Raw genomic sequence first — 25,907 nt, 5'->3', positions numbered from 1 at the left:
CTGCTGCCCCCTCCTGGAGGAAAATTAAAACAGCAGACTGCTTCCACCAGCATTGCTCTGGAATTTCCATCAGTAACAGTAATGTTCGATTCATTGTTTTCTTTCAGAATTTAAGCTCATGTAGTTATGATTCATATTTATGATGGAATTTATTCCATTAAGGTCACAAAAAAAGAAGAGTCCTTCCTTATTTGTCCTGTTTGGGGAATCTTAGCTTATCTATCTTAAAAAGTAAGTCAAACCAAATGCAAATAAGCTTGAATCTTTTCTGTAGGTTTGGGTTTCCATTAAAAAAGAATCAGATAACCCGAATAAGTCTGTTCATATTTTACTTTCCTCACATAATTAATCTTGAAATAATTTGGATTGCCAGGTCTTCCATTGAATAAAATACAAAGACGGATAGACAAATAGATAGATAGATACTTTATTCATCCCGAGGGAAATTTTAGACTGCTCTTCTCCAAAAGGTGTGCTCGAACCCCTAACAAATATAGATGAACCCATTCCACTATGGGTCTGAATTTATATGATATATAACCAGATATGGTCTTTATGATTCATTAACAATGCCATTGGGTACATATCATAACCACATGTTTACTATTGAGAGAATAACTGAAACTGTTGTGAAGAGATAAAGGGAACATGCTTGTGTGTTGGTCAAAGTGACTAATGCAGAAATGTGGAAACAATTAACTATAGACATTTGCTTCCCAGAATATTTGATCTGAATCTAAAACAGCATTGTTCTTTTATTCCTTCATTAGATCCAGTTCTCTGCTGTGGCTCTGTGTGATAAAGGGGAAGAGGTGATAAAGGGGAAGAGGTTTTTGTGCAGCTCTCCCCTCACTGTCTCTCACTGTGGGTATCTGGCACAGTAATACACAGCAGTGTCTTCAGCTGTCAGGCTGTTCATCTGTAAATACAGCTGGTTCTGGCTATTGTCTCTGGAGATGGTGAATCTTCCCTGAACAGACTGGGCATAATAACTCGAGCTGCTATACTGAGATCCCACCCACTCCAGCCCCTTCCCAGGAGCCTGTCTGATCCAGCCCATCCAGTAGCTGCTGAGTGTGAACCCAGAGGCTGTACAGGTCAGTTTGTGGGATTCTCCAGGCTTTTTAACTGCTGGTTCAGACTCAGTCAGTGTCTGACATTCAACACCTGTGAAATGCAGAGAGACTTAGTCCTCACAATCCGCAACCTCACAAAATAACATTTCAGTAAAAATGAAATGAATGGGAAATTAAAACATGTTAAAACATACTTGTAAAGAACACTGTAATGAGAAGCAGGCTGGTTATAACAGTCATGGTGAAAGTCTTTGACTGCAGTCTGTGATGATAGTCCTCCAGTCAGTCTCCAACAACAGTCCCTCCTCCCTCAGTGCAGAGAGGTAAATGTAGAAGGAAGAGCTCAGAGTTTGCATCAACTCCTCCTCACTGGGTGGGCAGATCTCTCACTGTTTATAAAGATCTTTACATTCATGTCCAGATTACCCAAACAGGTGTAGAACTGCCTCAAACTGGACCTCCATCCCTCCTCTATCTTTTCAGACAGCTGTTCAGTGACAGTACACTCAAAGGTGTGATTGTAGGAGAAGTGTGACCCCCTCTTAAAATCACACTTAAAAACCAAAAAACATTTTCTCCCAATTTCCTGGCCAATTGTATCCTGTTTTTTCTTCAATCCCCCCCATGTACTGCTGAGGACTCGCCACTACAACCCTGCCCCCTGGTGGCCGGAAAGTGAGCAACGGCCTCCACCCTCAGAGCAGCGGCCCAGTAACCTGTAACATTACACATATTTTAAATAATGAATACAATATTGATAATTATGATATAAATTCCGTACTTTCCAAGTATCAACAGTTGCGATGCCACTATTTTTAATAAATATTACCATCGACGGGTGTTACATGTAATAACAGAACTGGAATGAAGGTATTTCCTGTTTTTCAGAAACAGAGACTCTTGGGCCACGTCATATATAGAGCCACCGCAGGTGCAGCGAGTCACAAATTAGCCACAGGATAGTGTACAAACTGCATGGGGAGAGAGATAAAGAGCTCCGTATACAGAAACAGTGGCTGCACTGTTCATAACATTTAGTCCTATTTACAGAAAATCTGATTCATTTATTGTGCTTTGCTTGTTGTGTTGCCAATTTGCATTTGCATATCTGCCTCGTAACAATTTACATTTACATGCAGTGTATATGTATATAAGTACTTGGTACTTGGTATATAGTTGGTCTGAATTTTCCAGAAATATTATTTGAATTTTACTAGATTACAGTGTTGCAATTTATACTTTATGCATTTAAAATGAAATTAAGAAACTAAATCAGGTGTCAATTGGTGTTTTGATTTCATTTCTTTGAAAAAGTATATGATGATAATATTTCAAATATTTGCATGACACTGGTCTGACTGACCCATGAATGCACTATTTGTGTTCATGATGAATGTAAATTTACAGTGTAATTACAGAAGCTAAAAGTAGCGATGAACTTTAGACAGTCTGACATTTTAGCAGTGAAGCAGTGAATTTTAGCCATCTGATTCACACTGAGCAAACTGGACATTCATTTTACATGTTTGTTGAAAATATATATTTTTGGTGGAAATGTAACTTTTCACAATTTCCACCAAAATATTACAATTCCAAGACTGTGTAGCAGTAGGCAGATGCCAAGACCAGAATGGTTTATGTATTTATTCATTGATTGGGTTGGGGTTCCTCTGGTTGTACGCAGTTGGACACACACAGAGACTCACAGGATGCAGCTGCCAGATCCTCCTGCTTAACCAAGCCACCAAGCCCCCATGTGATTATCCACACCCCTTAGTGAATCTTTATAAGCAGTGCTTCCAGCATTGTTTATATACCCAATCCACTCCAGAGCTTTCCCTGCAGGCTGTCGGATCCAGAATGTAGCATAGCTGCTCAGTGAATATGAGACTTTACAGGAGATGGTTAAAGGCTGTCCTGGCGTTACTACCATAGAGCCTGGCTGTGTGAGTTCAACACAGTGACTGTCTGTGGAGACAGAAATAAGAGAAAGGTTTGTGAGTATATGATCAAATATTATAATTAATGAAATAAAAAGAAAAACTGTCATAAATCACTCATTTTAAATTATTAAAATAAAGCTTATATAAATATTTGAGAATGATCTTATGTAAAATATAGAATCTTCATAAAGCTTGCCCACTTACAGGATAAAGTTCCCAGCAACACTGCGAATGCTACAATAGCTCCCATTGTCACACACAGATCTCCTTCTCTGATCCTGTGTTTGGAGGAGAATTCTCAGGGGCTTTTATAGGAAATACGGTGGGCTGAATTTATTTAAATCTCTGGGGGTTGGAGGAAGGAGAAAAACAAGATAAATTCAGAGGGTCAGAATATCCATTATGAGGAGCACTGCTGCCCCCTCCTGGAGGAAGATTACAACAGCAGACTGCTTCCACTCTGGAAATTAGATCAGTCACAATGCTCAAGGTTTAAATGCTCTTATAGTTATGATTTGAATATTTGTGCATTGTGATACATTAAATCAAGATGTCGAAATATACACTAAAGTTTATTTGAGTGCCCTTTCACTTCTTGGATTTGGCTGTGATATTATCCGCATTACGTACTGGGAAAAGCAAACTTAAATTTGGGAGCAGATATTTGTGTCTGTTTGTGCTTCAGTGAAAAAACAGGCAGCTGATGAGGCTTTACTGTTGGGATATGGCAATACTGTTGAGATAGAGCATTTCTGTTGGGATAGGGCATTACTGTTGGGATATGGCATTACTGATGGGATATGGCATTACTGTTGGGATATGGCATCACTGTTGGGATAGGGCATTATTGTTGGGATATGGCATTACTGATGCGATAAGGCATTATTGTTGGGATATGGCATTACTTATGTGATAGGGCATTATTGTTGGGATATGGCATTACTGATGTGATAGGGCATCACTGTTGGGATAGGGCATTATTGTTGGGATATGGCATTACTGATGTGATAAGGCATTATTGTTGGGATATGGCATTACTGTTGGGATAGGGCATTATTGTTGGGATAGGGCATTACTAATGTGATAGGGCATTATTGTTGGGATAGGGCATTATTGATGTGATAGGGCATTATTGTTGGGATAGGGCATTACTGATGTGATAGGGCATCACTGTTGGAGTGGAGATAAAAAAACTCTGTAGGCTCATGTAACGTGTGGTGGGTAAGCTTGTGAAGATCGGTGTAGTTGTGCAAACATAATTATTAATGCGCCTACAGTACATGGTGTTTGTGTTTTACCACTACACTCATCAGGGAGGGTTTTTGTAGAGCCCTGCTGTAGCTTTGCTGCACTGTGACTCTCGGGCACAGTAATACACAGCTGTGTCTCCAGTCTGCAGGCTGCTCCCTTGTAAAGACACTGTGCTGCTGGAGGTGTCCACAGAGATGGTGAACTTGCTCTTCAGTGAATCCTTGTAATACAAACTCCCACCTCCGTACATATGTTCAATCCACTCCAGAGCTTTTCCTGCAGACTGTCGGATCCATCCTGTATAGTAGCTGCTATCAGTCAGGGAATACCCAGAGACTTTACATGAGATGGTCAGAGAGTGTCCTGGAGCAACAACAAGAGAGCCTGTCTGTGTGAGTTCAACACAGTGACCATCTGTGGAGACAGAAATAAAAAAGATGTTTGTGAGTGTATCAATAAGTAATATAATTACTGAATGAAACAGCACACAGTATTCAGCTGTGGATTTAAGCACTTTTAAAAGTAAAATATTGGAACTTTATCACAGAATAATCTTAAAGTTAAATAAAAATATGAAAACAGCAAGATCACTTACAAGACAAAGTTCCCAGTAACACTGCTAATGCTACAATAGCTCCCATTGTCACACACAGATCTCCCTCTCTGTCTTACAAGTGATGCTCCTGTGTTGGGAGGAGAATTCTCAGGGGCTTTTATATGAAATACTGTGGGCTGAATTTGTTTAAATCTCTGGGGGGGGGGGGTTTCTCCCCATTCCCGGAGGAGAATTACAACTGCCGACTTTAAATTCAGAATGAATCTGCTCTTATTTGAATATTTGTGCAATGTGATACATTTCATCAAGATTGCTAAAGAATTCTCAGTTAATCTGAGAAACATCATTTACGTTTACTTTTGCAGGGTTCCCGCACGGGCCGCCAAATGACGTAGGGATCTTACACTACGAAATAGGATGATTATAAGAAATGTATACATCGCAGTCCTTGCACAGGGGCCACAAATTGTGTGGGATACGCCCCTACGCGTTGTGTGTAGATTGCAAGTGTTGGTACATATGACGTTTCGTGATAATAATAATCAAATTAACCAATTAACGTTATGTAGCAGTATAACTGCAAAAAGTAATCCGTCTCATAGTACTGTCATCTGAAATATCCAACCACAAATTTAGCATTTTAATTAATAATTACAATAACCAATATTAATGATTGAACATTAAGATAACCTGAAGGTTGGAAGTTCTTTGAAAGATTGATTTGACTCAGCTCTCATGTCTACGTGACACCAAAACAGACACCGGGTTTAATAAAATACATTTATTAAACAGACGTACAAACACAGAACATATATGGGGTTGAACTAACCGGAAGTTAGCAGGATAAGGTATGGTAGGAATGTGCGCATGCGCACGCATACCTTGGACAAGGGAATGTTAAAGAATCTAGCTTGGGTAGTTAGCTAGAGTTCTGGGTGGGAGTGACAAGAGTGTTAGCTGTGAGAAGAGAGAGACTACTGACGTTGTTTAATTCTATACATACGCGAAAGACGGCAAATGTATTCATGTACATATACGGCTAACAGAATGCATTCAAACGGTAACAGTTGAAATTGTACTTCCCTCTAGGGTCTTTCATTGCACTTATCCCTGGTTATGGGTATGCACTTTGCACTTAGTTGAACGTCGCTCTGGATAAGAGTCATGGCTGATGACTGCATTATTAGAGCTCAGAGTTTGCATCAACTCCTCCTCATTGGGTGGGCAGATCTCACACTGTTTAAATAGAGCAGTCGGAGCTGTAGACGGGGCTCAGATCATATAGCAGTTATGAGTATTATCCATCATTACAGCCGTGTGTCTCTCTTCCATGGCTGATGACTGCATTATTATTCATAGTGAATCCAGGGAGTTTCCTGGCAGGTGAGGGTGGGAGAGTGGAGCCAGGAGCTCCCCAGTACTCAGTACATCACAAGTCACTCTAATGAGAGTGTCCAACACAGACAGCATAGGACCACTCAGTACAGAAATCACCCTGATATCCAGTGCTAAACACTGGACCCTGCATATGTAACACTTACAAAGGGAAAAATGATTCCACGAACATTATTGTGAAACTTGTCAGTAATAGGTTTTTGATTAAAATTGAAATTTCAGATGGATCAATACTTATTCGATTTTCTATTACCAAGTCACAGAATACTATGATCTGTTTTATCAATGTAGTAATAAAGTTCAACGGATTCAAAGCATAATCTTCTCATTCATCAAAATGCATTTATTAGATATATTTTCCTCAAATGTATGATAATCATTGTAAAGATGTGGTTGGGGGCATTATTTTATTGATTATTATGTCTCCACGTGATGGTTGTGTTTTACTGAGAAACTCATCAGTGTGGGTTTGCTGCACTGTGTGCGTCGGGCACAGTAATACACAGCTGTGTCCTCAGTCTGCAGGCTGCTAATATCCAAGTAAAGCACGTTGCTGCTGTCTCTGGAGATGGTGAACCAGCTCTTGAATGATGCTGGAGAATCAATGCTTCCCCCTCCCCACATGATTCCCATCCACTCCATGGCGTTCCCCGGACGCTTCCCCATCCAGCTTGTGCCGTAGTCTGTCAGGGCGTACCCAGAAACCTGACAGGACACCTTCACCGACCCTCCAGGTGACCCCACCTGTGCGGGGGAGGAGGTCAACGTGATGGCATCCAAACCTAAAACAGGATTAAAGGCAGGATTACTGTGGGTTAAACTGCAGTATTACCACCATAAACTGACACTCCTGACTGGCTAACACATGTAGCTCAGTCCCATTCTAAATGAGGCGTATTCACAGAGAAGGACATTACAATGGTATTGTGAAGATCCGAGATCAACGTCATCAATGGCTTACATGGCAGAAAGACCTAGAGAGGAAGGAGCAGAAGGAGCTCATGTTTGCAGTTGCAGTTGCAGTCAGGACGACTTTGACTGACGCACATCAGTGTCTCTCGGCTCTCACAGGAAAGGTCTTTTATAGCAGGGGACACACAGGCCTGATTTGCATACAGACCTTCCTGTTTTCACTCAAAGAGATGGCACGCCCAGGGAGTCAGTGCAGACTGGAAGAGTCATAACTGTGGAGTCACTGCAGGCTGCGGGAGGTGAGTCAGTGCAGTGAGAGTCACTGCCATACAACAGGAGTCCATGCTGAATAGAGGAATATGACTAGTGAGGTCAATTCAGCATTTATTTTGACCAGTAGAACTCAAGTACAAAGAGTTTGTGGCAAATCTGGTCAAATATATTAAGGAACAGGATGTTTTTATTGATGAGAAAGTGTTGGAACATTGTGATAAAATGACAGTGTAACATTGGAACACACGTTGCACTTAGTCACAGAGATCTCAAACTCAAATCCTGGAGGGCCATTGTGTCTGCTGGTTTTTTATGTTTTCCTACACTTACATGTTTAATTTCAGTCACTGATTGGAGAGAGTCTGCACACCATTTTTCAGGACCTAAACTGGCTGCTGATTGAGAGGAAATCACAAAAACCAGCAGAGACTGCAGACCTCCAGGACTGGAGTTTGAGACCCCTGCACTGAGTGGTGTGTTTTAGGATGGGGTGTGCACCCATGTTCTTACTGATGGACTGTCAACCCCCTCTTTTATTGATTATCTCAATCTGACAATTTATGTTCTTTTATTGAAAAGCTGAAGAAAAGCTTGAAGGACTGCTCTGAGGTCCCTGTATGAAGCTGTTTCTCATGGTGTGGTCTACAGGCCTGCAGGTGTTAGTGCTGATGCATCAATTCTCAGGGGCTTTCATAGGAAATACGGTGGGCTGAATTTGTTTAAATCTCTGGGGGTTGGAGGAAGGAGAAAAAAAGTTAAGTTCAGAGGGTCAGTAGATCAGTAACAAAGCTAATGGGGTGAATTCAGAATTAATATCAGATATTATATAAATGCACAAAGTGCAGGAAGGATTGTATCTGGAACTTTTAATTGCATACAGTGAAGATTTTCTCATTTACAAAGACAATCATAAAGAAATCAGGCAGACTTCTTTATTTCAGTGTCAATAATGAACTACATGCCTCTAGAATTGAGTAATAAAGTGTGACAGAAATTCTATGCATAAATGAATAAATAAATGTATATATAAATAATTATTTCATAAAGCATACACTGGATGGTCCCTTTCACATGTCCATAAAGCATTCACTCCCAATTAATTAATGGTATCATGAAACTAAATGTCAGTGACATTCATGAACTCCATTGATGCAGCTGGATTATCAGTCAGACAGTCCAGGAAAAGCCTTCTGAATGTGTACAATCCAGCTGGGAATTGAACCTACAACTTTTGAGTTCCAAACACAGGTTCCAGATTCCATTCTACATCACATTACATGACATTTTTCACATTACATTACATTACATTAATGGCATTTGGCAGACGCTCTTATCCAGAGCGACGTACAACAAAGTGCATACCCATAACCAGGGATAAGTGCGCTGAAAACCCTCGAGGGAAGTACAATTTCAACTATTTTAATTCAGGTTCTGGTAATATGGGGTGCACGCTTCACTGAGCTCTTCAATGTTTGTGTTCTACCACTACACTCATCAGGGTGGGTTTTTGTACAGCCCTGCTGTAGCTTTGCTGCACTGTGTGTTTCGTGCACAGTAATACACAGCTGTATCTCCAGTCTGCAGGCTGCTCCCTTGGAAAGACACTGTGTTACTGGAGGTGTCTCTGGAGATGGTGAACTTGTTCTTTAGTGAATCTTTGTAATCAGTGCTTCCACCCGACCATATAACTCCAATCCACTCCAGAGCTTTCCCTGCCGGCTGGCGGATCCAGTGTGTACCATAGCTGCTCACTGAATATGAGACTTTGCAGGAGATGGTTAAAGGCTGTCCTGGTTTTACTATCATAGAGCCTGGCTGTGTGAGTTCAACACAGTGACCATCTGTGGAGACAGAAATAAGAAAGAAATCTATCTCATTAAGCAATAGAATTATATAAATAACCAGAAAACATGAAGAAAGAAAAATGGAAATATTTAATATTTACATAATATTTAAAGTAAGTAAAACTGGAAAACATCACCAAATAATTGTATTTCAAAACAGAAAATCTAAATACAGCATTGTTACTTACAAGAGAAAGTTCCCAGTAACACTGCTAATGCTACAATAGCTCCCATTGTCACACACAGATCTCCCTCTCGGTCTTACAGGTGATGCTCCTGTGTTGGGAGTAGAATTTTCAGGGTTTTTATAGGAAATACTGTGGGCTGATTTTGTTTAAATCTCTGGGGGTTGGAGGAAGGAGAAAAACAAGATAAATTCAGAGGGTCAGAATATCCATTATGAGGAGCACTGCTGCCCCCTCCTGGAGGAGAATTAAAACGGCAGATCAGCAAGCTGCTCAAGTTTTATTCATGATCTACAGATTTACCAAGATCTTTGTATCTGGACTTCTTCGGTCCAATGATAATGTGCTTATTTACAGTCCTTCCTTGCCCCAAAGAGTACAGACAACTCCATATATCTCTGAAATCTACATACCAATACAGTATTATGAAAACAAATTCCCCTTATTTTCAGTACATTATACTGGAAATAAATGTAATGCTGAAAAACAAATGTAAAGGACGGCAGATTTCTGTCCATGTTTCCATGAATAACACAGATGATTTTAGTATAATAATGGTTTGCAGATATGAGAAAGAACAAGATGGATTCTATCTGGACCTTTTGTCAGTGTAAGAGTGGTAAAGTGCACATTTACATTTACAGAAGTGGTCCTCTTCCACCTCAATGATAGTAATAAGAAAAATTGTCTCTTTAAGCCAATCCAGTTCAAACAAACATGAAAGCAGCCTGCTTGTTTATATTTTGCAGAAAATAAAAATATAGTGCGTTGAACATAAGAGACAGTGGACCATTTGGGAAATATTTATGCAAGATGTAGATATTTTTTAAATATCCATGTGAGGTTGGTGTCAGTGTGAAACATGTTTCTGGCAATGTACGTTTTCTCTGACTCGTCATCCTGATCACAATGATCACAAACCGAATGTTGTAGAGGCACAACAGCCTTACAGCCTGCAGATTAGCAGGTGACTCTAAAAGGTATATAAATGATGTCCAAGAATGAACCAGCATCTATTAGCATGAATTAGACCAAAAGAACAGAACACTTCAGTGATATTTCTAACAGAAACCCTGAGTTTCACTTCATACAGCAGAATTAATTCCAGGGCTCTCTGCTGTATCTCTGTGTGATAAAGAGGAAGAGGTTTTTGTGCGGCTCTCCCCTCACTTTCTCTCACTGTGTGTATCGGGCACAGTAATACACAGCTGTGTCTCCAGTCTGCAGGCTGCTCCCTTGTAAAGACACCGTGTTACTGGAGGTATCCCTGGAGATGGTGAACTTGCTCTTTAGTGAATCTTTATAATATGTGCCTCCACCCGAGCTTATATACCCAATCCACTCCAGAGCTTTCCCTGCAGGCTGGCGGATCCAGGCTGTAGCATAGCTGCTCAGTGAATATGAGACTTTACAGGAGATGGTTAAAGGCTGTCCTGGTGTTACTACCATAGAGCCTGGCTGTGTGAGTTCAACACAGTGACCATCTGTGGAGACAGAAATAGTAAAGATATATATCTCATTAAGCAATATAATCATAGAAATAAATAGAAAACATGAAGAAAAAAAAGTATATATTTAATATTTACATGGTATTTAAAGTAAATAAAACTGGAAAACATCACCAAATAATTGTATTTCAAAACAGAAAATACTAATACAGCCTGGTCACTTACAAGATAAAGTTCCCAGTAACACTGCTAATGCTACAATGGCTCCCATTGTCTCGCACAGATATCCCTTTCTGTCTTACAAGTGATGCTCCTGTGTTGGGAGGAGAATTCTCAGGGGCTTTTATAGGAAATACGATGGGCTGAATTTGTTTAAATCTCTGGGGGTTGGAGGATGGAGAAAAACAAGATAAATTCAGAGGGTCAGAATATCCATTATAAGGAGGACTGCCGCCCCCTCCTAGAGGAGAATTAAAACAACAGATCAGCAAGCCGCTCAAGTTTAACTCACGAACTACAGATTTAGCAAGATCTTTGTATCTGGACTTTTTGTGTCCAATCATAATGTACTTATTTACAGTCCTCCCTTACCCCAAAGAGTATAGATTACTCCACATATCTCCGAAATCTACAAACCAATAAAGTATTAAGATAATGTACTAATTTTCAGCGCATTATACTGGAAATAAATTTAATGCTGAAAAACAACTGTAAATGATGGCAGATTTCTGTCTTTGTTCATGTTTCCATGAATAACACAGGTGATTTTAGTATAATAATGGCTTGCAGATATGAGAAAGAACAGGAAGGATTTCAGATGGATTAATACTTAGTCTATGATGCTAAGACTAAGTCACAGAATAATATGATCTGTTGCAGTAATGCAGTAATAAAGTTCAAGGGATTCAAGGTGTAATCTTCTTATTCATCAAAATGCATTTAATAGATTTATTTTCCTCAAGTGTATGATGATTGTTGTAAAGACACGGTTGTTGGGATGGGGAATCTTTTTATTGTACTTATTAAGTATACCACATTATGGTATAATGGTGTGTGTTTTACTGCAGAACTCATCAGAGTGGGTTTTTGTACAGCCCTGCTGTAGCTTTGCTGCACTGTGTGTATCGGGCACAGTAATACACAGCTGTGTCTCCAGTCTGCAGGCTGCTCTCTTGTAAGGTCACAGTGCTGCTGGAGGTGTCTCTGGAGATGGTGAGTCTTTGACTGCAGTCTATGATGATAGCCCTAAAGTCAGTCTCCAACAACAGTCCCTCCTCCCTCAGTGCCGAGAGGTAAATGTAGAAGGAGTTTGCATCAACTCCTCCTCACTGGGTGGGCAGATCTCACACTGTTTAAATAGAGCAGTCAGAGTTGTAGACGGGGCTCAGATCATATAGCAGTTATGAGTATTATCCATCATTACAGCCGAGTGTCTCTCACAGACAGCATTGGACCACACAATTCAGAAATCACCCTCATATCCAGTGGTAAACACTGGACCCAGCATGTGTAACACTTACAAACAGAAACCTTCTTCCACCAGCATTATTGTAGAACATGTCAATAATAGTTTTTTGATTAAAATTTCTGATTATTATTTATTCCTGTATATCACTCTGTATAAGAGCATCTACAAAGTGATTGTAATGGAATTTAATGTGTTCAATTTGTGTCATAATCACTTCTCATCTGCCAGCATAGTCATTGTGTTCAGAGGATTCAATGCATAATCTTCTGATTCACCAAAATGCATTCAATAGATTTTTTTTCTCAAATGCATGATGAATGTTTTAAAGATGTGGTAGTTGGGATGGGGAATTATTTTTAAATGTATTTATTAAGTATTTCGCATCTTGGTATGATGGTGTGTGTTTTCCTGCACATGGGTTTTTGTACAGCCCTGCTGTAGCTTTGCTGCACTGTGTGTATCGGGCACAGTAATACACAGCTGTGTCTCCAGTCTGCAGGCTGCTCCCTTGTAAAGACACTGTGTTACTGGAGGTGTCTCTGGAGATGGTGAACTTGTTTTTTAGTGAATCTTTATAAGCAGTGCTTCCATCACTCCATATAATTCCAATCCACTCCAGAGCTTTCCCTGCAGGCTGTCGGATCCAAATTGTAGCATAGCTGCTATCAGTCAGGGAATACCCAGAGACTTTACAGGAGATGGTCAGAGAGTGTCCTGGAGTTACAACCATAGAGCCTGGTTGTGTGAGTTCAACACAGTGACCGTCTGTGGAGAAAGAAATAAAAAAAAATTCATCTCATTAAGCATAAGCATATAATCATAGAAATAAACTGAAAATAAATAAAAAAAATTGAAAAAATTGAAAATCTTAATACACCATGATCACTTACAAGAGAAAGTTCCCAGCAACACTGCTAATGCTACAATAGCTCCCATTGTCACACACAGATCTCCCTCTCTGTCTTACAGGTGATGCTCCTGTGTTGGGAGGAGAATTCTCCGGGGCTTTTATAGGAACTACTGTGGGCTGAATTTGTTTAAATCTCTGAGGGTTGGAGGATGGAGAAAAACAAAATAAATTCAGAGGGTCAGAATATCCATTAAGAGGAGCATGACTGCCCCCTCTTGGAGGGGAATTGAAACAGCAGGCTGCTTCCACCAGCATTTCTCTGGAATCAGTAACAATAATGTTCGATTCATTATTTAAAAAATGTAAGCTCATGTAGTTATGATTCATATTTCTACACACTGGAATATATGCCATTTTACATCACAAAAAAATTAATAGAAGTTCAGAAGAGTCCTTCCTTATTCGTCCTGTTTGGGTAATCTTAGCTTATCTATCTTAAGTCAAACCAAATGCAAAAAAATCTGAATCTTTTCTGTAGGTTTGGGTTTCCATGGAGTTCCAGGGAGTTTCCTGGCAGGTGAGGGTGGGAGATTGGAGCCAGGAGCTCCCCAGTACTCAGTACATCACAAGTCACTCTAATGAGAGTGTCCAACACAGACAGCATAGGACCACTCAGTACAGAAAGCACCCTGATGTCCTGTGGTAAACACTAGACGCTGTAACACTTAGAATTGGAAAAAATATTTCACCAACATTATTGTGAAACTTATCAGTAAGTTTCAAATCAAATATCAAATAAGTTTTTGATTAAAATTTCAGATGGATTAATACTTATTCTGGCGGCACAGATGGTGCAGTGCTTAGCACTGCCGCCTCACACCAAGGAGGTCCTGGGTTTGAATCCCCGTCGGCCGGGGCCTCTCTGTGTGGAGTTTGCATGTTCTCCCCGTGTTTGCATGGGTTTCCTCCGGGTACTCTGGTTTCCTCCCACAGTCCAAAGACATGCAGGTTAGGCTGATTGGAGAGTCTAAAGTGCCCATAGGTGTGAGCGAATGGTGTGTGTGCCCTGCGATGGACTGGCGACCTGTCCAGGGTGTATTCCTGCTTTTCGCCCAATGAATGCTGGGATCGGCTCCAGCTCCCCTGCGACCCTGATCAGGATACGCGGGTTAGGATAATGAATGAATTAATTAATTAATAATACTTATTCTATGATGCTATGACTAACTCACAGAATAATAGGATGTTTTTTCGATGCATTAATAAAGTTCAAGGGAGTTCAAAGTGTAATCCTCTTATTAATCAAAATGCATTTAATAGATTTATTTTCCTCAAATGTATGATGATTGTCGAAAAGACATGGTTGTTGGGTTGGGGCATAGTAACTTTTTACAATTTCCACCAAAATATTACAATTCCAAGACTGTGTAGCAGTAGGCAGATGCCAAGACCAGAATGGTTTATATATTTATTCATTGATTGGGTTGGGGTTCCTCTGGTTGTACGCAGTTGGACACACACAGAAACTCACAGGATGCAGCTGCCAGATCCTCCTGCTTAACCAAGCCAACATGTTATTATCCACACAAGCCCAGTGCATGTTCAGCAGGGATATTCAACAGGGTGGGTTTTTGTACAGCCCTGCTGTAGCTTTGCTGCACTGTGTGTTTCTGGCACAGTAATACACAGCTGTGTCTCCAGTCTGCAGGCTGCTCCCGTGTAAAGACACTGTGCTGCTGGAGGTGTCTCTGGAGATGGTGAACTTGCTCTTCAGAGAATCTTTATAAGCAGTGCTTCCCTCCCACCAGATAACTCCAATCCACTCCAGAGCTTTCCCTGCAGGCTGTCGGATCCAGGCTGTACCATAGCTGCTATCAGTCAGGGAATACCCAGAGACTTTACAGGAGATGGTCAGAGACTGTCCTGGAGTTATAACCATAGAGCCTGTCTGTGTGAGTTCAACACACTGACCATCTGTGGAGACAGAAAAAAAGAAGATATGTCAGTATCCCATTGTGCAATATTATCAGTAAAAAGTAAAAAGTAAAAAACAGTAAAAAGTTTTAACAAGGTTGGTACCTTGCGTGGCAGCCAATCGCCGTTGGTGTATGAATGGGTGAATGAGAAGCATCAATTGTACAGTGCTTTGGATAAAGGCGCTATATAAATGCCAACCATTTACCATTTACATATTGAAAAAAAAAAAAAGGAATATATTTCCAAAGAATTGCATAAAAAAGAATAATGATATCACATGCTCACCAAATAATTGTATTTCAAAACATAATATATAAATATAGCATGGTCACTTACAAGAGAAAGTTCCCAGCAACACTGCTAACGCTGCAATAGCTCCCATTGTCACACACAGATCTCCCTCTCTGTCTTACAGGTGATGCTCCTATGCTGAGAGGAAAATTCTCAGGGGCTTTTATAGGAAATACTGTCGACTGAATTTGTTTAATTCTCTGGGGGTTGAAGGAAGGAGAAAAACAAGATAAATTCAGAGGGTCAGAATATCCATTATGAGGAACACTGCTGTCCCCTCGTGGAGGAGAATTGAAACAGCAGACTGCTTCCACCAGCATTAGTCTAGAATTCACACCAGTAATAATGATCATGGGTTAAATTCAGAATGAGTGTTCACATAGTTGGGCGGCACGGATGGTGCAGTGGGTAGCACTGCCGCCTCACAGCAAGGAGGTCCTGGGTTCAGTCCAAAGACATGCAGGTTAGGCTGATTGCTGTTCAGGATAAACGGGTTCAGACAATGGATGGATGGATGGATGTTCACATAGTTATGGTCTTAATATTTGTAAAATCAGATGCATTCCATATAGAGTGTGGTCTTGTCATTTTTACAATATATTCTCCTGACAAAAATACAAAATACCTTATAGAAAAATACATTTATTTCATTACTTTATTTTAAAATGTGTGTATTTTTGTGCCTCTCTCAGGAGAAATATCAGGTTTGTCTCAGTATATTGTGTATATTTCATAGATGATCCAAGAACAGACAGGTTTGTATCTGGGCCTTCTATTAGTGTACAGTGATGATCTGTTTATTTATACGTACAGAAATTGTGCTGAGCAGATCTCTTTTAAATCAGTGGCAATAACTAACTATATGCCTCTAAAATGTAGTAGTGAGGAGTAACTCAAGAGAATTTGAAAGGTGACCAAGAATTTCCAGCCACCTAATAGCATAAATGGTGGACATAAAGAAAAGAACAAAACACTTCAGTGATATTTATAACAGAAACCCTGAGTTTCACTTCATACAGCAGAGTTAATTCCAGGGCTCTCTGCTGTAGCTCTGTGTGATAAAGGGGACAAGGTTTTTGTGCAGCTCTCCCTTCACTCTCTCTCACTGTGGGTTTCTGACACAGTAATACACAGCAGTGTCTTCAGCTGTCAGGCTGCTCATGTGTAAATACAGCTGGTTCTTGCTGTTGTCTCTGCTATTTGTGAATCTTCCTTGAACAGACTTAGAGTAGTATTTCCTATCACTGTCATATTCAATGATTGAGATCCACTCCAGTCCCTTCCCAGGAGCCTGTCTGATCCAGCCCATCCAGTAGCTGCTGAATGTGAACCCAGAGGCTGTACAGGTCAGTTTGTGAGATTGTCCAGGCTTTTTAACTGCTGGTTCAGACTCAGTCAGTGTCTGACCTTCAACACCTGTGAAATGAAGAGAGACATAGTCTTCACAATCCACAACCTCACAAAATAACATTTCAGGAAAAATTATATTACTGGGAAATTAAAACATACCTGTAAAGAAGACTGTAATCAGAAGCAGGCTGGTTATAACAGTCATGGTGAAAGTCTTTGACTGCAGTCTGTGATGATAGTCCTACAGTCAGTCTCCAACAACAGTCCCTCCTCCCTCAGTGCAGAGAGGTAAATGTAGAAGGAAGAGCTCAGAGTTTGCATCAACTCCTCCTCACTGGGTGGGCAGATCTCACACTGTTTAAATAGAGCAGTCAGAGCTGTAGACGGGGCTCAGATCATGTAGCAGTTATGAGTATTATCCATCATTACAGCCGTGTGTCTCTCTTCCATGGCTGATGACTGCATTATTATTCATAGTGAATCCAGGGAGTTTCCTGGCAGGTGAGGGTGGGAGAGTGGAGCCAGGAGCTCCCCAGTACTCAGTACATCACAAGTCACTCTAATGAGAGTGTCCAGCACAGACAGCATAGGACCACTCAGTACAGAAATCACCCTGATATCCAGTGGTAAACACTGGACCCAGCATGTTTAACACTTACAAACAATTATACAACATTATTGTGGAAAGTGTCAGTAATAGGTTTTTGATTAAAATATTATGCAGTAATAAAGTTATGTATTACTATATATCACTCTGTATAAGAGCGTCTACAAATTGATTGGAATGGAATTGAGTGTATTTAATTTGTATCATAATTGCTGCTCATCAACCATAGTCATTGTGTTCAAAGGCTTCAAAATACAATTTTCTTATTGAACAAAATGCATTTAATAGATTTATTTTCTTAAATGTGTGATGACTGATTCATAGAACTCATCAGGGTAGGTTTTTGTACAGCTCTAGCGTTCTTTTGCTGCACTGTGTGTTTCGTGCACAGTAATACACAGCTGTGTCCTCAGCCTGCAGGCTGCTCCCTTGTAACGACACTGTGCTGCTGGAGGTATCTCTGTAGATGGTGAACTTGCTCTTCAGTGAATCTTTGTAAAAGATTTTTCCATTGCCACAGACACGTCCAACCCACTCCAGAGCTTTCCCTGCAGGCTGTCGGATACAGTTTGTACAGTAGCTGCTATCAGTCAGGGAATACCCAGAGACTTTACAGGAGATGGTCAGAGAGTGTCCTGGAGTTACAACCATAGAGCCTGGCTGTGTGAGTTCAACACAGTGACCGTCTGTGGAGAAATAAATAAGAAAGATATGTATCTCATTAAGCAATATAATCATAGAAATAAATAGAAAACATGAAGAAAAAATATATGTATATATTTAATATTTACATAAGATTGAAAGTAAGAAAAACTGGAAAACATCACCAAATAATTGTATTTCAAAATAAAAAATCTTAATACAGCATGGTCACTTACAAGATAAAGTTCCCAGCAACACTGCTAATGCTACAATGGCTCCCATTGTCACACACAGATCTCTCTCTCTCTGTCTTACAGGTGATGCTCCTGTGCTGGGAGGAGAATTCTCAGGGGCTTTTTTTTAGGAAATATGGTGGGCTGAATTTGTTTAAATCTCTGGGGGTTGGAGGATGGAGAAAAACAAGATAAATTCAATGGTTCAGAATATCTATAATAAGGAGCACTGCTGTCCCCTCCTGGCGGAGAATAAGTTCAGCATATCAGCAAGCTGCTCAAGTTTTATTTATGAGCTACAGATTTACCAAGAAGCTTGTATCTGGACTTTTTGTGTCCAATGAAAATGTACTTATTTACAGTCCCCCCCTTACCCCAAAGAGTATAGATTACTCCACATTTCTCTGAAATGTACATCCCAATAAAGTATTCCAAAAACTATTTTCCCCTTATTTTCAGTACATTATCCTGGAAATAAATCTAATGCAGAAAAACAAATGTAAATGATGAATGTTCAATGATGTATGTTCATGGTTTCATGAATAACACAGATTATTTTAGTGTAATAATGGTTTTCAGATGTGACAAAGAGCAGGAAGGGTTTTATCTGGAACCTTTGTCAGTGTAAGAGTGGTAATGTGCATTTTTACATTCACTGAAGTGGTCCTCTACCTCGTTGACAGTAATAAGAAATATTGTGCCATGAAGCCAATTCAGTTGAAACAAATATTAAAGCAGCCTGCTTATTTATATTTTGCAGTAAATAATTGAGTGTGTTGAACATAAGAGACAGAGGACCATTTGGGAAATATTTATGCAAGATTTAAATATTTTTTTAAATATACTTGTGAGGTTGGTGTAAGTTTGACACGTTTCTGGGAATGTACGTTTTCTCTGACTCGTCGTCATGATCACAATGATCACAAACCGAATATTGTAGATGCAGAACAGCCTTACAGCCTGCAGGTTAGCAGGGGAATCTAAAAGGTATCTAAATGATGCCCAAGAATTAACCAGCATCTATTAGCATGAATTAGGCCCAAAGACCAGAACACTTCAGTGATATTTATAACAGAAATCCTGAGTTTCACTTCATACAGCAGAGTTCATTCCAGGGCTCTCTGCTGTGGCTCTGTGTGATAAAGTGGAAGAGGTTTTTGTGCGGCTCTCCCCTCACTCTCTCTCACTGTGGGTCTCTGGCACAGTAATACACAGCAGTGTCTTCAGCTGTCAGGCTGTTCATCTGTAAATACAGCTGGTTCTTGCTGTTGTCTCTGGTGATGGTGAATCTTCCTTGAACAGACTGGGAATAGTAGATGCTACCACTGCCAGAGCTAATATAGGCAATCCACTCCAGTGCCTTCCCAGGAGCCTGTCTGATCCAGGCCATCCCAGAGCTGCTGAATGTGAACCCAGAGGCTGTACAGGTCAGTTTGTGGGATTCTCCAAGCTTTTTAACTGCTGGTTCAGACTCAGTCAGTGTCTGACCTTCAACACCTGTGAAATGAAGAGAGACATAGATATGACAATTTACAACCTCACAAATACAATTGCAGTGAAAATGAAATGAATGGGAAATTAAAACATACTTGTAAAGAACACTGTAATCAGAAGCACGCTGGTTATAACGGTCATGGTGAAAGTCTTTGACTGCAGTCTGTGATGATAGTCCTACAGTCAGTCTCCAACAACGGTCCCTCCTCCCTCAGTGCAGAGAGGTAAATGTAGAAGGAAGAGCTCAGAGTTTGCATCAACTCCTCCTCACTGGGTGGGCAGATCTCACACTGTTTAAATAGAGCAGTCAGAGCTGTAGACGGGGCTCAGATCATATAGCAGTTATGAGTATTATCCATCATTACAGCCGTGTGTCTCTCTTCCATGGCTGATGACTGCATTATTATTCATAGTGAATCCAGGGAGTTTCCTGGCAGGTGAGGGTGGGAGAGTGGAGCCAGGAGCTCCCCAGTACTCAGTACATCACAAGTCACTCTAATGAGAGTGTCCAGCACAGACAGCATAGGACCACACAGTATAGAAAACATTAGAAACCTTATTCCACCAACATTATTGTGGAACTTGGATTAAAATTTCATATTAATTAATACTTACTCTAAGTTCCTATGAATGAACTACAGAATTATATGATTTGGTCAGTTCTGAAATGCAGTGATTGAGTTATTTATCGCTGGATATCATTGTCCATAAGAGCATCTACAAAGTGATTGTAATGTAATTGAATGTATTTAATTTCTGTCGTAATTAGATAACCACCACACTACAGGGGGTGGCCTTCATTGTGTTCAGTGGCTTCAAAGCATAATCTTCTTATTCATGGGAATGCATTTAATAGATTTTTTTTCTCAAAGGTATTGTGAATGTGAAAGGTATAGTTGGGATTGGGTGTTTTTTTACGTACTTATGAATTATTCCACATTATGATATTATGGTGTGTTTTACTGCAGAACTCATCAGGGTGGGTTTTTGTACAGCCCTGCTGTAGCTTTGCTGCACTGTGACTCTCGGGCACAGTAATACACAGCTGTGTCTCCAGTCTGCAGGCTGCTCCCTTGTAAAGACACAGTGTTACTGGATGTGTCTCTGGAGATGGAGAAATATTCATTTTCCATTCATTTTTGTATTAAATTTTTAACAAGTAATATATTACTGTCAGCAATTGACTCATTTTAACAAAAAAACTTCAGAAGCAAGGGGCCAACCAAAGTCTGCAGAAGAACTGTGGCAACTTTTCCAACATGCTTGGAACAACCTCCTGTTATGTTCCTGTGTTCTGTGTGTTAGTGTATCATTGTTTAGTATTATTCATTCTTGTAATTTATCATTTTTCATATTTCATGTCTGGGTCTGTTTATTTTGATTAGTCTTTGCACTCGTCTGAATGTTTTCCAGTCGAGTCACTCCCCTGTCCGAGTGCCCCACTATTCAGGTGTTTACGGTATTTTCAGGTTTCCAGTTAATTTCTCACTCGCGTTTCTTACTTCCTGCTTTGTCTTGGTAGTTAAATGCTGTAAAGCACTATTCTTACAAACCACTACTAATCTAGGTTTTGTACAGTACTAATCCGATTAATACACTTACTGTCTATCTAACTAACTAACTAACAATCACTTTTATTGGGTAGTTTAGAAATATTCATGTAACTAACTCACTAACGCTATCTCTTAGCATTTCTGCGCTGTTCTATTACTCCGCCTCCCTATGCTATCCCTTATTACTCGTTTGTTTCAGCGAAGTGTTCGCACCTGTCTCTTAACTATCACAACGTCTTCAATCTATGCATTGTCTACTCTCTAGTCCAGAGCCGTTTGTTTTACATGTGTGTCTTTGTGAATCCAGCCCACGTTTTCGTTTTCCCCCTCGTTATTGTCCTATTACCCTTTCATGTGTTTCACCTGATGTTCATTTGTTAGACCGCCCTCACTCCCATGCCCCGCCTAGTTTGTCTCATTTCCCTGTGTATTTATACCTGTCCTTTTCAGTCGCACGGCGCTAGTTCGTCTTGTCCTGTTCTGTTCCCGAGCCCTTGTATTCTGTCCCCCAGTTCTAGCGCCCTTGCCCTTGCCCTTGCCCTTGCCCTTGCCCTTGCCCTTGCCCTTGCCCTTGCCCTTCTGGTGATCTGGTGTTCTTGTTTTTGACCCCTGCCTGCTTCCTTGGACTCTCTTTGTGTTTTGGATTTTTGTACCTCTGCCTGTTTGGACTGACCCCCTGGATTTGGACCTTGGCTTGTTTTTTGACTACGCTCTGTCTGCCCCTGCTGTATTAAAACCTGCCATTTTTCTGCATCCCTGTCTGCTACTGGTTCCTCTGTTCCCCCCGGCATAACACCTCCCTGCTGATTGTCTTATAGAATTGCAGGACAGCATTGGCTATCTCAGGGAAGTGATGTAGTTTTAATGCCAAAGGGTGGTCACAAAAACTATTGATTTGATTCAGTTTTTAACTATTCTGCCAAATTATTAAAATGTAATGTAACATGTATAGTACGTTTATTTAGGACCTTTCATTGAATTATTTTTGAAAGAATCTTATCTGTACAGAATGTTATACAGGTGCATAAGACTTTTGCACAGTACTGTACATACCAATTAAATATTCCCAATTTCCCCCTTCTTTCAGTACATTATCCTGGAAATAAATGTAATCCTGAAAAACAAATGTAAATACTGCCAGATTTCATGTTTCCTTGAATAACACAGACGTTTTTAGTATGAAATGTGTTGTGTTAATGGTTTGCAAATATGATATGACAAAGAACAGGAAAGTTTACATCTGGACCTTTTGTAAGAGTGGTAAAGTTTCCATTTACATATGTGGTCCTCTTTCACCTCAATGACAGTAATAAGTAATATTGTCCCATTAAGTCAACACAGTTTAAACAAATATGAACACCCTGCTTGTTTATATTTTACAGTAAATTAACATATAGTGTGGTGTGTTGAACATAAGAGACAGTGGACCATTTGGGAAACATTTATGCAATGTTTATTGGATTTTTAAAGAGGTTAGTGTAAGTATGTTTCTGTGAATGTAAGTTTTTGAATATATGTTCAAAACTTTGAAACTTTTGAATATAATATAGTCATGAAAGAACAGCAATACAGTCTGCTGGTTAGCAGGTGACTCTGAAGGGTATTTAATGTCCAAGAATTATCATGCATCAAATAGTATGAACGAAAACAAAAGAACAAAACACTTCAGTCATATTTATAACAGAAAGTTTCACTTCATACAGCAGAGTTCATTCCAGGGCTCTCTGCTGTAGCTCTGTGTGATAAAGGGGAAGAGGTTTCTGTGCTGCTCTCCCCTCACTCTCTCTCACTGTGTGTCTCTGGCACAATAATACACAGCAGTGTCTTCAGCTGTCAGGCTGTTCATCTGTAAATACAGCTTGCTGTTGGAGTCGTCTCTGGAGATGGTGAATCTTCCTTGAACAGACTGGGCATAATATCTAGTGCTGCTATGCTGACATCCCAACCACTCCAGTCCCCTCCCAGGAGCCTGTCTGCTCCAGCCCATCCAGTAGCTGCTGAATGTGAACCCAGAGGCTGTACAGTTCAGTGTGTGAGAGTCTCCAGGTCTCTTTACCACCGCTTCAGATTCTGTCAGGACAATCTCACACTGAACACCTGTAATTAAAATAAAAATGAGATTTTATCTGTAGAACATGGAAGAGGCAGAGAGAAAAGGAGAGAGAGAGAGAGAGAGAGAGAGATCACACCTGACAACACCGCCACTCCCGCTGCCCTCTCATCCTCCTTCTCCTTCTCGCACACTCCCCGGCCTTCCGGCCGTGGCGGTGGTACTGGTCTTTTAATTTCCCCCTCATGGAAATTCTCTGTTCTCCCCCTCTTTGACCTGTCCATATCCACTTTTGAATTCCATTCTGTTGCAGTATCCTACCCTACTAACCTTTTCATTGCAGTTATCTACCGTCCTCCAGGGCCCCTGGGAAACTTCCTTGATGAGCTAAACACCCTTCTCAGCTCCTTCCCTGAGGATGGCACCCCACTGATTCTCCTTGAAGACTTCAACATGCACCTAGAAGCCTCCCAGTCTGCTGCATTCCTACCGCTAATCCACTCCTTCGGCCTCTCCCTGCAACACTCTCCTCCAACCCACAAGGCGGGCAATTCATGCCGCACGAGCAGCCTCCCTCTCCTCTGTTCTCATTCTTCTAGATCTCTCTGCTGCCTTCGACACTGTGGATCACTCCATCCTCCTGTCTGCCCTGTCAGCAACGGGCATCTGTGGCACAGCCCTGGACTGGATTGAATCCTACCTCTCTGGTCGCTCCTTCCAGGTTGCCTGGGCTGGTTCGGTATCGACACCTCGGCCCCTCGCCACAGGTGTTCCCCAGGGCTCAGTCCTTGGCCCACTTCTTTTTTCTCTTTACACTCGCTCCCTTGGCCCTGTGATCACTGCACATGGGCTATCCTACCACTGCTACGCGGACGATACCCAACTCTTCGTCTCGTTCCCGCCGTCTGATACGCAGGTTTCAGCCCGTATCTCTGCTTGCCTGAGGGACATCCAGAGCTGGATGGACAACCACCATCTAAAGCTCAACCCAGGTAAAACTGAAACGATATTCATCCCTGCTAATACCTCTCCCCATCTGGATCTCTCCATTTCCCTCGGGGATACCACACTCACGCCGTCACCCAGTGCAAGGAACCTTGGCGTGGTGATGGACAGCAGACTTTCCGAGAACATTGCGGCGGTGACCCGATCTTGCAGGTTCTTCCTATACAACATACGGAGAATCCGCCCCTTTCTCACCCCCTACTCGACCCAGCTCCTGGTCCAAGCGATGGTTCTGTCCCGCCTGGACTACTGCAATTCCCTCTTGGCTGGCCTCCCAGCGTCTGCCATCAGACCCCTCCAACTCATCCAGAATGCAGCAGCTCGTCTGGTCTTCAACCTTCCCAAATACTTGCACGTCACCCCCCTGCTTACTTCCCTCCACTGGCTGCCTGTCATGGCTCGCATCAAATTCAAAACATTGGTGCTAGCCTTCCATGCAGTTAAAGGGTCTTCCCCAGCTTATCTGCAAAAAATCATCAGACCCTACACCCCTGCCAGACCACAGGCCGCTTGGCACCTCCCCCTCTCCGAACCTCCACCTCACGCTCACGACTACTGTCTGTTCTGGCTCCACGGTGGTGGAACGAACTCCCCGTTGAGGTCAGAACTATAGAATCTCTCCCCACCTTCAAGCTGAAGACACACCTCTTCAAGCAGCACCTCTCCCCATCCCTCCCTACCTCCCTGTGAACCTTAATTGTCTCTGTGACTTGCTTTGTGTATCGGTATTTTTAGTTGGCTAGGTAAGCAGTGTTTGGATAGTTAACTTTGGTCACTTTTGCTGTTTGTTTGTTTGTTGAAAAAAAAAAAAAAAAAAAAAAAATGGCCCTTGTCCTTATCTTTGTTGTACAGGTAGCAGTTGAAATTGTACTTCCCTCTAGGGTCTTTCAGCGAACTTATCCCTGGTTATGGGTATGCACTTTGTTGTACGTCACTCTGAATAAGAGCGTCTGCCAAATGCCAATAATGTAATGTAATGAGAGAGAGAGAGAGAGAGAGAGACCTGAGAGAGTGAGAGCTGTGAGGAGCAGCAGGGCTGGTAGGAGCTTCATGGCTGCAGGAGAGAAGGAGCAGTGCTGAGTTAAAGTACAGACTGAGTCCCACTGACTGCTGCTCTGCTTCTCACACTGACACTGGCTCCATTTAAAGCTGTGGGAGGTTTGCACTGCACCCTCCTCTAGGGGAGGGCAGAGTGAGGGCCACTGCTGATCACACTCACTCCAGTGTAGAAGCAGCAGCACAGGGAACTCACAGGTGCTGCACAGAAACATAGTGTTCATCACATTCAGTACAACACACATTCATTTCTGTAACCCTGCACAGAAACATAGTGTTCATCACATTCAGTACAACACACATTCATTTCTGTAACCCTGCACAGAAACATAGTGTTCATCACATTCAGTACAACACACATTCATTTCTGTAATCCTACACAGAAACATTGTGTTCATCACATTCAGTACAACACACATTCATTTCTGTAACCCTGCACAGAAACATA

The 25,907-nt window shown here is 41.2% G+C and overlaps 4 gene segments (V, D, J or C); all 4 read right to left on the bottom strand.

The window, feature by feature from the left end:
- Positions 1-755: 755 nt before the first annotated feature.
- On the bottom strand, positions 756-1,316 carry LOC133121386 (Ig heavy chain V region 914-like). The segment is given in 3 exon segments: positions 756-791; positions 878-1,167; positions 1,271-1,316. Coding segments are annotated over 3 exon segments (372 nt in total).
- Positions 1,317-14,581: 13,265 nt separating this feature from the next.
- On the bottom strand, positions 14,582-15,600 carry LOC133118184 (Ig heavy chain V region PJ14-like). The segment is given in 2 exon segments: positions 14,582-15,175; positions 15,515-15,600. Coding segments are annotated over 2 exon segments (405 nt in total).
- A 986-nt stretch (positions 15,601-16,586) lies between these two features.
- LOC133118193 (immunoglobulin heavy variable 3-30-like) lies at positions 16,587-17,072 on the bottom strand (the record flags this gene model as incomplete). The annotated part of the segment is given in 2 exon segments: positions 16,587-16,885; positions 16,979-17,072. Coding segments are annotated over 2 exon segments (345 nt in total), but the record flags the coding sequence as incomplete, so codon positions are not given.
- A 2,427-nt stretch (positions 17,073-19,499) lies between these two features.
- On the bottom strand, positions 19,500-19,936 carry LOC133117760 (Ig heavy chain V region 914-like; the record flags this gene model as incomplete). The annotated part of the segment is given in 2 exon segments: positions 19,500-19,798; positions 19,891-19,936. Coding segments are annotated over 2 exon segments (345 nt in total), but the record flags the coding sequence as incomplete, so codon positions are not given.
- Positions 19,937-25,907: the final 5,971 nt, after the last annotated feature.

This window comes from Conger conger, chromosome 2 (genome assembly GCF_963514075.1).
Source record: "Conger conger chromosome 2, fConCon1.1, whole genome shotgun sequence".
NCBI lineage: Eukaryota > Metazoa > Chordata > Actinopteri > Anguilliformes > Congridae > Conger > Conger conger.
This window is presented reverse-complemented; position numbering and strand designations above follow the sequence as displayed.